Below are 13,927 nucleotides of genomic sequence, written 5' to 3'. Positions count from 1 at the left end.
GAATGGCTAATTCTACTCCGGTCTCCCCTATACCACATGAATAGAGTACCATGGGAATTTAAACAGAAAAATATTTTAAAATTGATGTAAGGGAAAGTACTCTCCCTTCGAACGTTCATGCCTTCGAATAATGTGAATTTTCTTTTAGTTTTCCTAAGAGACTTACACATTTTCATTAAATATTAGTTAGCTTATCATGAATTGTTAATAATTCCGTGATAATTTAGTGTAAATCACTTACGAAAAACAAAAGAAATTCACATTATTCGAAGGCATGAACGTTCGAAGGGAGAGCACTTTCCCCTACTGACTAATTAAAATGGAAATCATTAATTCTTAATTCGATTGTAAAATATTCTTGGAAAAGGGATAACGAAGGGCTTCAGCTCATTTTTGAAAATTTATATTTATTTGAATCACAAAAAAGCGTCATAACAATATAGTTATAAAGAATATATATCGCTCTTTGGAAATTACAAGGAGCCAACTCACTTTTTCGCAATTTTGAGATTTTAGTGCACTTAGAAAAAAAGTAAGAATTAATAGGTAATTTTTAGAAGTTATGAAGAGCAGCCAGGAAAAAATCTCGACTTAAAGCATCAAAAGAGAGTCTATCACCCGGGGAAAGATTAAAAAAGTGATATCTCTCATAAATAAGTAGTGTCCGATGGAGTAGTTACTATTACCTTTAAGCAGCTTTGCGTTACTGACTGATTAAAATGAAATATTTTTGAACAATTACAAATTTTTCACTTATTTTAAATTTTAGCCACATTTTATTAGTTAAAATGGAAATTTTCCAGCTGAAATTCAGGAGAATGTGACCATAAGAATATCACTCAAAGTCAAATTAGTAAGTGGGCTTCAGACCTAAGGTTTAGCTAAATAACTTAGCTTGTACTATAATTTTAGAATTGCATATTAAAGGCAATTGATCCACTAGATTTTGAAAATCCACTTAAATTGCTTGTTAATTACGGTTTCGAGATCTTCGCAAACCCAGGATAAGTCTCCAGTAAGTAACCCGTGTTACTGTGAACAAAGGAGTTACTTAGCTCATGAAGACCAAAAAAACAATAGGCCGTCTGTCCGGCTATTACCAGGCCTAGAGTCCAAACGGTTAGAGATAGAGACTTGAGACCTTCGGGGGACCCTCCATAAGTCGACCCTGGGACCAGTAGCATGATCCAAAGTTCCCCCACCCATCCTCTTCAACACCAAAATCATGTTTTTTTTTTAGATTACTCGAAGACGCGTCGTGCGATTTTTTCATTTTGGGATATGTTTCCAAGCGGACCGTTAAAACATTCCTAATAACGGTTTTTCAAGGTGAAAGGTTAGAAAGGCTTTAGACAAACAAATTTTAAATTCCTGACAAACCTGAACCAATTCTAAAAAGAAATCATTTTTCTACTTTTAAAACTATTTTGTGGGATCTTGGGAGTGATTTATGAGTCGGTTCAAATCGGTTGAGAACCGGTAAACGGTAAATTATGTGAAAGTAAAAACTTAAATGCTCATCTCTGCTATAAAAATTATTCATTTTTATTTCTATTGTAATTCTTAGACAAATTCGTAATATTGAGCTTTACGGTCACACGTACTTCGATATTATTTGACTGAAACGAAATGTGAAATCACTTATCTAAAATTGTTTATTTTTTTTAATATTTCAACAAGGCAAAAATCAAATAAAGAACCGTAATTTTAAATGTTTGCTTTAGTATAATCGCTTTCGTTTTAATTATGCACGTACCAAAATTAATCTTCATTAACTTAATTTATTTCGATAAAATGAAACTACTTCCCAAAACTATTCAACTTAAAAAAATAATCATTTAGAGATAATGTTTGCTACAAATAGTTTTGATTTTGAAACGATTTACAGAGAGAGGTCTGGCTACCTTGAACTGTAAGGCCACATTGATATAGGGGAAAGCGCGCTACCTTCGGACGACTCAAGCTTCGCACAATTCAATTTTTGCTCTATGTTCCTTATGGATATCACCCATAGCTCTTTTCTGAAAATTTGAATCATTGGACTAGCTATAAAATATAATATTATAATGGGCCAAATTCATTTATAATACATTGAAAAAAATGATTTGAGCGAAGCATAAATCGTCCGAAAGTAGCGAGCTTTCCCCTACTATGTTTTCGTATATTTCTAATGGCAGTTGGGCCTTTCCATAGTTTAAATAAGATTCATAATTATTTTGTCAATTTAAATTACATTATGCAAGATCCATCTCCCTTAGAAAATTATATATCAAGGGAGCCCAACCACTTAAAGTATCCTCTCTTCCTCCTCTTTATTTAAATTGGTTATATTTGGGTTTTTTCAAATGGGCTTTTAACATAGTTCATTCCAAATTATTTTTTTCTAAATTTAGTGCTTCACATAACCGTTATTCTTGCATAGAAGAGTTATAAAACTAAATTTTTTAAAGCAAATATAAAGAGAAGGGTTTTGAGGCTCTTGGTTTTGTATTTTGAAGGAGTTACGAGTATCACGAATACTAAAAACCAGCATTTTCTACAAATTTTTGTTTTCAATATATACTAAAAAATTATTTAATTTAAGTTCTTGAACGCATATAAACTATAACTATATTTTCTGACATTTTCATTTAAAGATTTTTTAAATTTTTTATTTAAATTTAAATATTACTTTGCGGTAGTCACTATGGTAAAATTAAAGTTATATTCATTTTAAGTCAAAACAAAATTTGTTTCAGCAGATGAATTTAGCTTAAAGTAAAATTTTTATTATATGGAAAATAAAAAAATACGCTGTTTTTATTCTTCGTGACTCATGTAACTATTTAATTGATTATTTTAATTTTATAATGTATGTTAATTTAGTTGACTTATCATATCTTTCATTTTCTTTAAATTGTCGAGGTGACTGATGTAAATGTAATTATAATGTTAATGTTAGATATATCAAAACAATTTAAATGTGGTATTACTTCCATCATCAGTGTAGTATAACAATTTTTTAAGGACTTCAAGGTTAAAAGATTTTTTAGAACATTAACAGAACACTGAATATTCTAATTGAAAATAAGGAAAATCTGGAAAGAACAACATAGATATGTGATTTTGAAAGTCAAATATTCCGAATTTTGTCAGGCTATGCACATTATAAAGTTGCCATATCCAGGTAACATTTATATTTACGAGATATATTTTTCAGCTTATGGAAATTTTATTATCAAAATTTGAAAAATTTGAACAATAAATTTTTTTTACCCCTTGTCTTGAAACAAAATTGAGTAAGCAATCAGAAGAGTAAAATTTTGAAAGCCTTTTCCAATAACGAAATTTAATGACTTATATCATTTGAAAATTTATTAAATTCTTTTTCTATTTGCATTAAAATATCAAAATCGCAAAATAGTGAGTTGGCTCTTTGTAATTTCCAAGGAGCGATATATATTCTTTAACTATATTGTTATGACGCTATTTTTGTGATTCAAATAAATATTAATTTTCAAAAATGATCTGAAGCCCTTCGTTATCCCTTTGCCAAGAATATTTTACAATTGAATTAAGAATTAATGATTTCCATTTTAATTAGCCAGTAGGGGAAAGTGCTCTCCCTTTGAACGTTCATGCCTTCGAATAATGTGAATTTATTTTGTTTTTCGTAAGTGATTTACACTGAATTATCACGGAATTATCAACAATTGATGATAGGCAAACTAATATTTGAGAGAAATGTGTAAGTCTCTTAGGAAAACTAAAAGAAAATTCGCATTATTTTATTCAAAGGCGTGAACGTTCGAAGGGAGAGTACTTTCCCATACTACATACCATTTCCTTGATTTATATTAAAATGTCGTATTTATTCTCCATTATTTTTTTTTAAATAATTATTAACTAGACAAAATGACAATGATTCTTAAAATACAAAAATTAGAAATATACATCGAATGCAACATAGAATAATGTAAGCAACGATTGAGAAAACAAAATTGGTTTTAGAGGAATAACGTCTTTATTTAATAAAGAATTTCCTTAGATAAGTTACACAAACAAGACATACTGAAACCTATAATAAATTTTCGGGTTTCCAACTCTTAAAATTAAGTGATTCGTGATCTCATGTGCAGAGACATCATTTAATCTTAATGCGAATTTGTCTAAAGCGATTCCTCTTCTTGGAATTTTTGGATAGTTAATTTAAATAAATCTAAAATCTAATATGAGTAACTTATTCTAAGTCACTGGTGAAGAAATCTATCGCAAATGTTGACTAATTTTTTTTAATTATGAATATTTTTTGCCTAAATACTTTTAGGACTCTTAATTTGAGAGAAATGTTCGTGTTTTGCCCACTCACTCACACCATTCTCCGGTTTTTCTTTAATAATATTTCTAATTAGGAAACATTGATCATCGTTTAAACACTCTCGCACAAAAGTCTCTAGTATCAAGTGCCATGTTGACTTTCTTGTAACCAACATTGTGAATCGTGAGACAATAAATCTAGGCTGTCACTGAGAATGAGAATGAGTGGAGTGTTTCTTGAGATTCACGGGATCATCACTATCACATGGATGTCTTGCGAACGAGGAGATACTCAGAGAACTGTTGGCCTTCAACACCACCTCCTGTGCTGGCTTCAACTGTGAATCCAGCATTGAGGAGACGTGTGAGCACCTGGACAGAGTTCAGTTTGCAATATCCATTGAGGGGAAAACGGATAACTTGACGTCCATCCAATTGATTCCATGACACTCCACTTCTTGCATCGAGAACAGCTTGCTGTGCTTCCGGGAAGATCTCATCCAGTAGAGCTCGTTCCGCCGACAGCATGATCCTCTCTCCAAGATCCGGTGAGATGTGCAGAGCTACAATCTCAAACACATCAGCCAGGCCAGAACGTGCTGGATTCTTGAGCCGACTGCCAGCTGGAGGAGGTGGTGAGGAAGTACTGGTGGTCCCATTGCGCAGACGTTCTTTCTTCATCTGTTCCAATTGTCGGACCATAGCTAGAATAATAAAATAAATATCAATAGAATTTTTATGAAAAAAAAATTAAAAAAACAACACTTACGGCCAATATCGAAGAACCTTGCCTCCTCGAGAAGCAAATCGAGATCAGAAAAATCCTCAGCTATCAGGAGTTTCGAGTTTCTCATAAAGTTGAGGATGTGTCGGAACATCATACCATCACGGTCGATGAAATAATGCTGCTTCAAGGAATCCAGAACAATCGGGATGCTTCCATTGAACAACTTAGCCAATCTTGAGTCAGGGTATCTAAAGATGGAAAAGCATTGATGTACAATTAAAAAAAACATATTTTAGAAAGAGTATACGGTAGCATTGAAATATCACTAAAATAAAAGTGGTAAGGGAATTTTGGTCAGACACGTAAAGCTGAAATGGGACAAATGTATAACTCTTTTCACGAAAAGAGAGAAATTCTTAGAAATCCTCAGAGCTTTTTCATAAGTATACGCTTTGGAAATTAAACCCTTTTCAAGTTTATAGAAGATGATTTATTCCAAAATTTGTAACATCTCAAAAACTCTGCGACAAATATTACCAAGCTTGGGATAATTTGTAACATTTTGATTCGTCTTATTACGGGTGCGACTTTTTGGTCAATAAAAAATAAAATTTGGTCAGTACAAAATCAAATGAGGTCAGTTAAAAATAAAACATGGTCAGTAAAATATTAAATATGGTCAGTAAAAAACTTTTAAAAAATGTAAAAAAATAATTAAATTTGGTCAGTAAAAAGTCAAATTTGGTCAGTAAAAAATCAAATACGGTCTGTAAAAAATAAAATACGGCCAGTAAAAAATAAAATATGGTCAGTAAAAATAAATATGGTTAGTAAAAATTCAAATTTTATCAGCGTATGTGTATTTTGGTCAGCAAAAAATCAAATTTGGCCAGTAAAAAAATAAAATTTGGTCAGTATAAAATAAAATTTGGTCAGTAAATAAAAAATCAAATTCGGTCGGAGAAAAGTCAAACTTGGTCGGTAAAAAGTTAAATTTGGTCAGTAAAAAATCAAATTTGGTCAGTGAAAAATAAAAACTGATCAGTAAAAAATGAAATTTGATCGGTAAAATATAAAAAAATGGTCAGTAAAAAATATGGAACCTGGTCAGTAAAAAATCAGACTTTCTGTGCTTCGGGAAGTTATCTGTATCGCCTGTTGAGGCAAAAGGAAATTTTCCGTGCTTTGGGAAGTAATTTGTACCGATTGCTGAGGCAAAGGGAAATTTTCTGTACTTTGAAAAGTTATTTGTATCGCCTATTGACGCAAAGGGAAATTTCCTGTGTTTTGGAAAGATATCGGTAGCGTCTATTGAGGCAAAGGGAAATTTTTTGTGCTTTGGAAAGTTATCAGTAGCACCTGTTTAATTTTTGTACAAAATTTAGGAAAGACGAAATATGAAATACGAAATGTACTAAAATACGAAGTTTCCGCAATACGAAATGTGCAATACTTTTTATCCGGATATGCAAAGTTTTAACTTTTATTGATTTTCTTTTAGTTTTTATTGACTAAATTATTATTCACTGATCATATTTAATTTTCCACTGATTAAATTTAACATTTTACTGATTTAAAAAAATGTCTGACCAAATTTGACTTTTTACCGACCAAATTTGACTTTTCTCCGACCGAATTTGATTTTTTACTAACCAAATTTTATTTATTACTGATCAAATTTTATTTATTACTGACCAAATTTTATTTTTTACTGACCAAATTTTATTTTTTACTGACCAAATTTTATTTTTTATTAATCAAATTTGACTTTTCACCGACCAAATTTTATTTTTTACTGACCAAATTTAATTTTTTCCGATTTTTTAAAAAGGTTTTACTAACCATATTTATTTTTTAGTGATCGAATTTGATTTTTTACTGACCAAATTTGACTTTTCACCGACCAAATTGAATTTTTTATTGATTTTTTTAAACTTTTTTACTGATCATATTTAATTTTTTAGTGACCATATTTTAGTTTTTCACTGACCGAATTTGATTTTTACTGACCATTTTTTACTGACCAATTTAAATTTCTTACTGGCCAAAAAGATTTTGCCTTTCATTACGAGCTTTTGCACATGAAAAACCATTCAATTAACATGTTGCATTAGTATAAGTTAATTTTTATTAAGAAATCTTTTATAGAAGTTCTTTTTAAAATTTTGTCGCAAACTATTTATCTTATTTTCATGATATAAAGATCACTTTTTTTATTTTCAATTCTTTTAAAGAGCTTTTCAAGATATTTCTCAAAAATTTTGCAGACAAGGCAAACTGTAGTGGTACAATTCAAGCTTAGTGGTTCTATTTATAAAGAAATTAATAGTGGATCGACTTAAAGGAAAGGGATGTCTTGAAGGTCCCAAGTCAATATCTCTAACCTTTTGATCTTTAGGTTTGGTAAGAGTCGAACGGACAGACTGATAAACAACGTGACTTAAAAAACCCAAAGCTTCAGATTTTCAAAATTCTATCAAAATATAAACTCTTAACTCTTTAAAGACGAGACGCTTTTCACTGTCCGAAAATCAACAATAAAAATGAAACTAATAAACAAAATCAATACTTACAAATACTAGAAAATATAACTTTATAATGTTAGGAAAAATTATGTTCTCTATTTTCGTCCTTAACGAGATAAGAAGGTAAAGAGTCGACATTTATACTAACTCAGAATTTAGTATTTATGCAAATGCTCTGTAGTTCGAATAACAAAATTAATTATCGGCTTACAATCGATACATAACAGGTTTATAATTGATAGAATTATTCATGTTTATCATGATTTCCAAGACTTCTCTATAGAATAGAGTATCGATTGAGAAATATATTCCCTACAGCTTATTTCCCTTTGATCTTAAAAATCCCTTATTAGAAATAATTTTACAGTAAATTTCGTATATAGACTTGTATACGGGAGAAATATTCGCAGAAGAAAGGCTTGAAATGTATCCAAAAGCGAACAAAATCGGATCACGCTTTTTTAAGCAATTCTAAGAGAGATGGGGAATTAATAATTCAAAAATTAACCTAAAAAAGGGCCATTCCGGTCTTCCGAAGATTCCTCCGGTATTCCATTCGTCCTTAAAGGGTTGAGGAAGTTAATGCAAATGATCTTTAATCGATGATCATGAGCCTTCAATGTATGACAGTATGGGATATTTTTTTATTCCCAAATTTTACTGTCTCGAGGATAACCTTGAGCCTATTTCAGCCTTTCAATTTGTAAAGAAATTTCAAGTAGTTCGGTAAATTAAACATTTAAAAAAATTAACCCTTCACAATAAAAACACAAAATGGAATATTTAGGATCAATTAGTTTACATTGAGTAAATGAATGACAAAATAATGCGAATTGATTCTTTGGATTAGTTCGAGTTTTTGTGAACTTCAAGCTTAGAACTCTTAAAAAAAGTAAACAACCCCATTAATTTATAGTATAGATTAGATTAGCAACAATAATAAGACAAGGAAAATACTGCTTATGCTTACTTGGTGAGTGTCTCAAGGGAACTTGTATAAATAGTTCCTCCGACGTCGATGTGAACTGGTGCTGTGTATCTTGAAGCTGCTGCAACACAAGGAATACCAGTGATGGGCTTGTGATTGGCATGAAGGTAGCTACCGCCTCCTGAACTCACAGCCGGTGAGATAGGGCCTTGACCTGAAGGTGGGGTTGGGGATGAAGAGTTTGACATGGTGGGAGATGTTGTAGGTGATGTGCTAATCTTAATTTGAGCATTAGGGAAGAGACGTCCTGCTGCGGCGGATAAATCCCTTGGTTCTAGTGGCTTCAAGTCACGCTCTCGATCACTTCCACGATCCATATCGCACTTTCGTCTGCAATACCAAAGAATAATACAATATTAGTCGTATCGTAGTACACTAAAAAAATATGTTTCGAGAATTTTGTGGAGAACCGTGAGAACATTGAACCACAAGTTTTTCCCAATTATTTTAATGAAAACAGCACAGGAGGAAAAGAATTGGTATGTATTCCTGAAAAAGAATTTCAGTAAAAGTTACTCAGAATGAAAAATTTAAATCACATCCCTCGAGTGTTTTATTAATTTAAATGTACATAGTAGAAAATTTTCCAAAACATGCGAATATTTAGCCAAGTGATGTTGATAAAATGAAAAGATTCAGATGAAAATTCCATGTGTAATAGAGAGAAAATCAGAGGAAAATGTGTGGAAGTTGGCAAATATTTAAAGAGGCAAATGTATGTTTGAAAGCTCTTCCCGGAGAGCTTTTATTATACATATCCTTGTCTATACGAAACTGTCTAAATGTGTTATATATTCCTATCTTTTTTTTCGTGGTATAGGAAGAAGGGGGAAATTTATGAATGAAAGTGGATAAAATAGATTTTTCTCTCACATCTGGCTAAATCAACTTAGAAGTGACAAAACATTCATTAAGAAGTGAGTGGGAGGAAAAGCTTGAAGGGGAAAAGCTCTCCCAATCACCCACTTTTGAAGAAACATCTCACACAACATTGACGAGCTCTCTGTAGCCGTACAACGTGATAAGATATTACTCAATTACACAGTTCTACAGATAATTCATACAGGCCGTAGGCAATTTTTAATGAGATGGTTGCTTTATGGTGTGTTGTGTACTGCCGCACTCTCTCTCACTCTTTCTTGCCTTCTTCGCGTCCCTCACCACCAATTTTTTTTGCCACGAAACTTGATTGTGAAACTCCTTGTTAGTATTTCAATACTCAAAGCATCCCTTTCAGGCGTCAATTTCACCTTCATTCTTTTTTTTTAACAGTAAATATGCTATGTCGAAAAGTTACTTCCCTGATTAAGCAAATTTACTAGACTGGCTACACGTGCTACAATGTGGTTACGTTTTGTTATACTTTTATTCTTGAATTACAAAATTAATAGGACGATAAATTTATCTTAATTCCCATTGTTAATTCCTCTTTACTAATTTTCCAGTATAAGCCCCTCCCATAAATAAGTTCAGGCAACGCCTCTTTTATGAAGTTTCAATGTTCATCAACCCAATATTCCTGTAATAGCCAGTAACCCCTCAGGAGTAACATGACAAAAATCATATTTATCAACTAATTATCTAATCAACTGAACCGATTGGTCGACAAACCAACAATTAGGGTAAGATGAGGTAATTTGGAATTATGTCTAATTTGGAATATTGAGATTTTCTTATTATTTCACATGGTCACAGAAATAAAGAAAACCATGAAGAAATATGTACAAGAATTTACATTCGAAAGTACTTCTTCGTTGTTTTTCTTTCCTTTTTTTTATCTAAAACGGTTAGGAAATCGTCAGTTGGATCAGCAATTGTCGTAACTTCCTCATCACCTCATCAGCAATTCTTGTGTAGTATGTGTGTATTTCCATATTATTAGAAGGATTAGAAGTAATGCTGATGAGGTGATGAGAAAATTACGATAATTGTTGATCCAACTGACGAAATTTCAAAATTGTACATTAAACATGATTCCAAGTGACCTCATACCCTAACTCGTATAAGCTCAAATATCTACATGTAGATTTCGTCAGCGGATTTTTTCCCATCCGGTTAGGGTCAAGGTTAGGGTACTCATTGGGCACGTCCCTAGCAGTGGATACGGAAGGATTCTAATTAGTCCTAGAACCGGTTACAGTTTGTTTAGAAATAGCAACAAACACATCTCGGCATTTTTGTGTCTACGAGTAGTCCTTAGTTAATACCAAGCCGCAGATCATCCCAAAACCCCTGTCTCCTGGGTATGGAAGTCTGTGGCTTCAGGCTTGCATCCTGTTTCGCAGTAATCTGCTTGCAAAAGAGATGGCAAAGCGTCCCATGGTCCCAGTTTTGCGGAATGCTCGAACTCACAAGATAGAGCTCACCGTGAATTAGTTTTTTGCACGATCTTTTGGAATCACTGATCTACTAGAGATCAAATTGATTCATAAATCACAAAAGCATTTGAAAATCAAAAAATCGGTACTTAACTGATTCATTACCGATCAAGACCGATGCAGCCGGGTTCGAAATTTCAATACCTTTCCAAAAAATCCAAATTTAACCAAATCGGTTGAAAAATGAGCCTTCCAAAGTGGTTGACTTTTGACCTTCAATAATTCAAAATGGCGAATTTTCCGGTCATAGGTATGATTGGGCGAAATGGTCGCCTGCACTAGCTCTAAAACATATCTAAAATCATTGAAAAGGCTTGGGCCAATTTTGAGAAAAACCGAAAAAACATGTGTTTAGAATTTAACTTATTGGGGATATAAAATTATTCAAAAATTGGTACTTAACCGGTTCATTGCCGATCAAGACCGGTGCAGCCGTGTTCGAAATTTCAATACCTGTCCGAAAAATCCTAATTTAACCAAATTGGCTGAAAAATGAGCCTTCCAAAGTGGTTGACCTTTGACCTTCAATAATTCAAAATGGCGAATTTTCCGGTCATAGGTACGTTTGGGCGAAATGTTCGTCTGGACTAGCTCTAAAACATATCTAAAATCATTGAAAAGCCTTGGGCCAATTTTGAGAAAAACCTTAAAAAACATGTTTTTAGGTAATTTAACTTATTGGGGATGTAAAATTATTCAAAAATCGGTACTTAACCGGTTCATTGCCGATGAAGACCCATACAGCCGTGTTCGAAATTTCAATACCTTTCCTAAAAATCCAAATGTAACCAAATCGGTTGAAAAATGAGCCTTCCTAAGTGCTTGATTTTGACCTTCAATGGTCATAGGTATGTTTGGGCGATATGTTCGCCTTGACTAGCTCTAAAAAATATCCAAAAATCATTGAAAAAGCTTGAGCCAATTTTGAGAAAAACCGAAAAAACATGTTTTTAGGGATTTCGAACACTCTTCCTAAAGTGTGGTAGTATTGACAGGTGTGAACTGCCTAACCTAGGTGTCTTAAGCTTGCGATCTCTACAAGAATGAGCGATTGAAAATGAATGATCACCATCATCATCATAATTTTCAACCGCTTATCCCTATAGTGGTCGCGGACTAATGAATGAATTAATGACTTTTTTTGCTCAGATTATGTTTGTGCGAAATGTTGGCCTTGACTAGCTCTAAAACATATCCAAAAATCATTGAAAAAGCTTGGGCCAATTTTGAAAAAAAAACCGAAAAACATGTTTTTAGGGGAAGCATGTTTTTAGGGATTTCGACATCAGCCCATTATCGTCTTAGTTTAAAAAGATTGATTATTTCCATAATGACCCTGTTAAAAATCTTACCTGCACCAAGTTGATCTAGGCTTATCACAAGCTTTTTTTTAATAAATTGAATAAAGTAAGTCTTGGCGCCAGACAGTTTATGAACCGGTTAAGTGTATCTGTAAGTAATTTATATCCTCAATTCAATTGGACTACCTTTACACTATTCTGGACAATCTATTAAGTGATCCATATCAGTAAAAAAACGATTTTAAACTGGTGAACATTAAAATTAAAAGGCATGGTGGGTGAAGAAAATTAAGATTATGTGCAAACTTTTGACTACAATTGTTTTCTTAATCAACTTTTACCTTTTGAGAACGAGTAAGTCACCATGACCAAATAAATTTTTTTCGCCGACTATTTCTAAAGTTATGTTTTTCTTTAAATAGTCAAAAACCAGTTTTTTTAAATTCATTTATTTACCTGCAATCCTTTAAGTAGCTGTTTTCGGTACTTAACTAGATTCTACTCGAAATCAAACTATGTTTAAATATGTTCTAAGGGTTATAAGGGTTCCTCAATCTTGAAACTAAATCGCCATGATATTAAGAAATTCTCGCCATCCACGACAAAATCATTCACAGGCTCACCCGCAAAATGTGATAAAGTGCTATTTATTGTATGGGGGTATAAATTTAATTTAACTCTATTTGATGTCTCTGGAGGACACAAAAACTCATCAGTTTATGTAAATAGAGAGGCACATCGCTTCGAGAACATATTCTTTTGCAATATTTAATTGACTTCGTATACTTTATTTACAATTTAAATCTTTGTTGTGCTTTCACATCTTCTGGAACTAACATCTCACCACCATTATATCCCCATGGAATTTAATTACAGACTCTCTGGAAGAGGCTGAAAGGTGATACGGAGCCCCAAAAATTTCTCTCCATCCCCCAGGTGTGCCATCTCGTATTTGGTACATGCGGATAAATTATTTATTTTATTTCGACAGCGTGTCATTTAGTGTCTCTCGCAGAGTTATCCTCTCAACACCCTCTAGCAATTTGTAGATATGCATCGGAATAATTTTTTGGAGCAAATTATTGTGTCGAGCATTGTTTGGATCGACTCTTAAAATACCAATTTTCCTGATGCCTTTGGGAAGGTTTATTTTGGATTTCGTTAAAATTGATTCAGTTGCCAAAATGGTAATTATACATTCTCTCTCTTCTCTATCTTTCATTATTAGTTTTTGTGTTAATACTAATTTTGGGCATGTTCTCTTTTTTTCTAATTTTAAATTGAACATGTTGTCATCACCGAGAGGATGCTGAAAGTCCACCCCTGTTCGGTCATTTAAGTCATTCTCCTAGACTTCACACATTTCTTCGTTTTTGCCATTGCAGTTGTGGCGCGAAATTGAATGTGGGAGCGCGCCGTTGAAGCACTTGGCCTGTGCCGAGTGGGAGTTTTGTTAGGATTTATGAGTACGCCTGATAAGACTATTCTCCTGAGCGTGAGTCGTAAATAAAGCGATAAAGTGGACTCGAGTGCTCAGGAAGACCAGTAGCAGAGGGCTTTTTTGAATGATGGGAAAATCTCTGTGAGGCGCGTCTTGGCGTGAGAACCACCAACCCAAGAAGGCACAATAGACATTAAGGGCGACACTCAATGTTTCAGGATTGAAAGAAAAAAAAAAGATTTACATCCCACTTTGTAGCTCATAATTTGCT

General features: G+C 32.9%; 1 protein-coding gene across 1 annotated transcript in view; it reads right to left on the bottom strand.

Annotated features, from left to right (window-relative positions):
* Positions 1-3,984: 3,984 nt before the first annotated feature.
* LOC129801223 (BTB/POZ domain-containing protein Tiwaz) overlaps positions 3,985-13,927 on the bottom strand; it is a 63,179-nt gene continuing 53,236 nt past the window's right edge. The window contains exons 2-4 of the mRNA XM_055846057.1: positions 8,519-8,866; positions 5,066-5,271; positions 3,985-5,000 (exon numbers count right to left, since the gene is read on the bottom strand). Coding sequence (XP_055702032.1) covers positions 4,558-5,000; positions 5,066-5,271; positions 8,519-8,866 — 997 coding nt within the window. The 3' untranslated portion in view covers positions 3,985-4,557. The remainder of the gene's footprint in view (positions 5,001-5,065; positions 5,272-8,518; positions 8,867-13,927) is intronic.

Source organism: Phlebotomus papatasi, chromosome 2 (genome assembly GCF_024763615.1).
Source record: "Phlebotomus papatasi isolate M1 chromosome 2, Ppap_2.1, whole genome shotgun sequence".
Taxonomy (NCBI): Eukaryota; Metazoa; Arthropoda; class Insecta; order Diptera; family Psychodidae; genus Phlebotomus; species Phlebotomus papatasi.
Note: the sequence above shows the minus strand (reverse complement) of the source record. Positions and strands in the feature narration are given on the sequence as shown.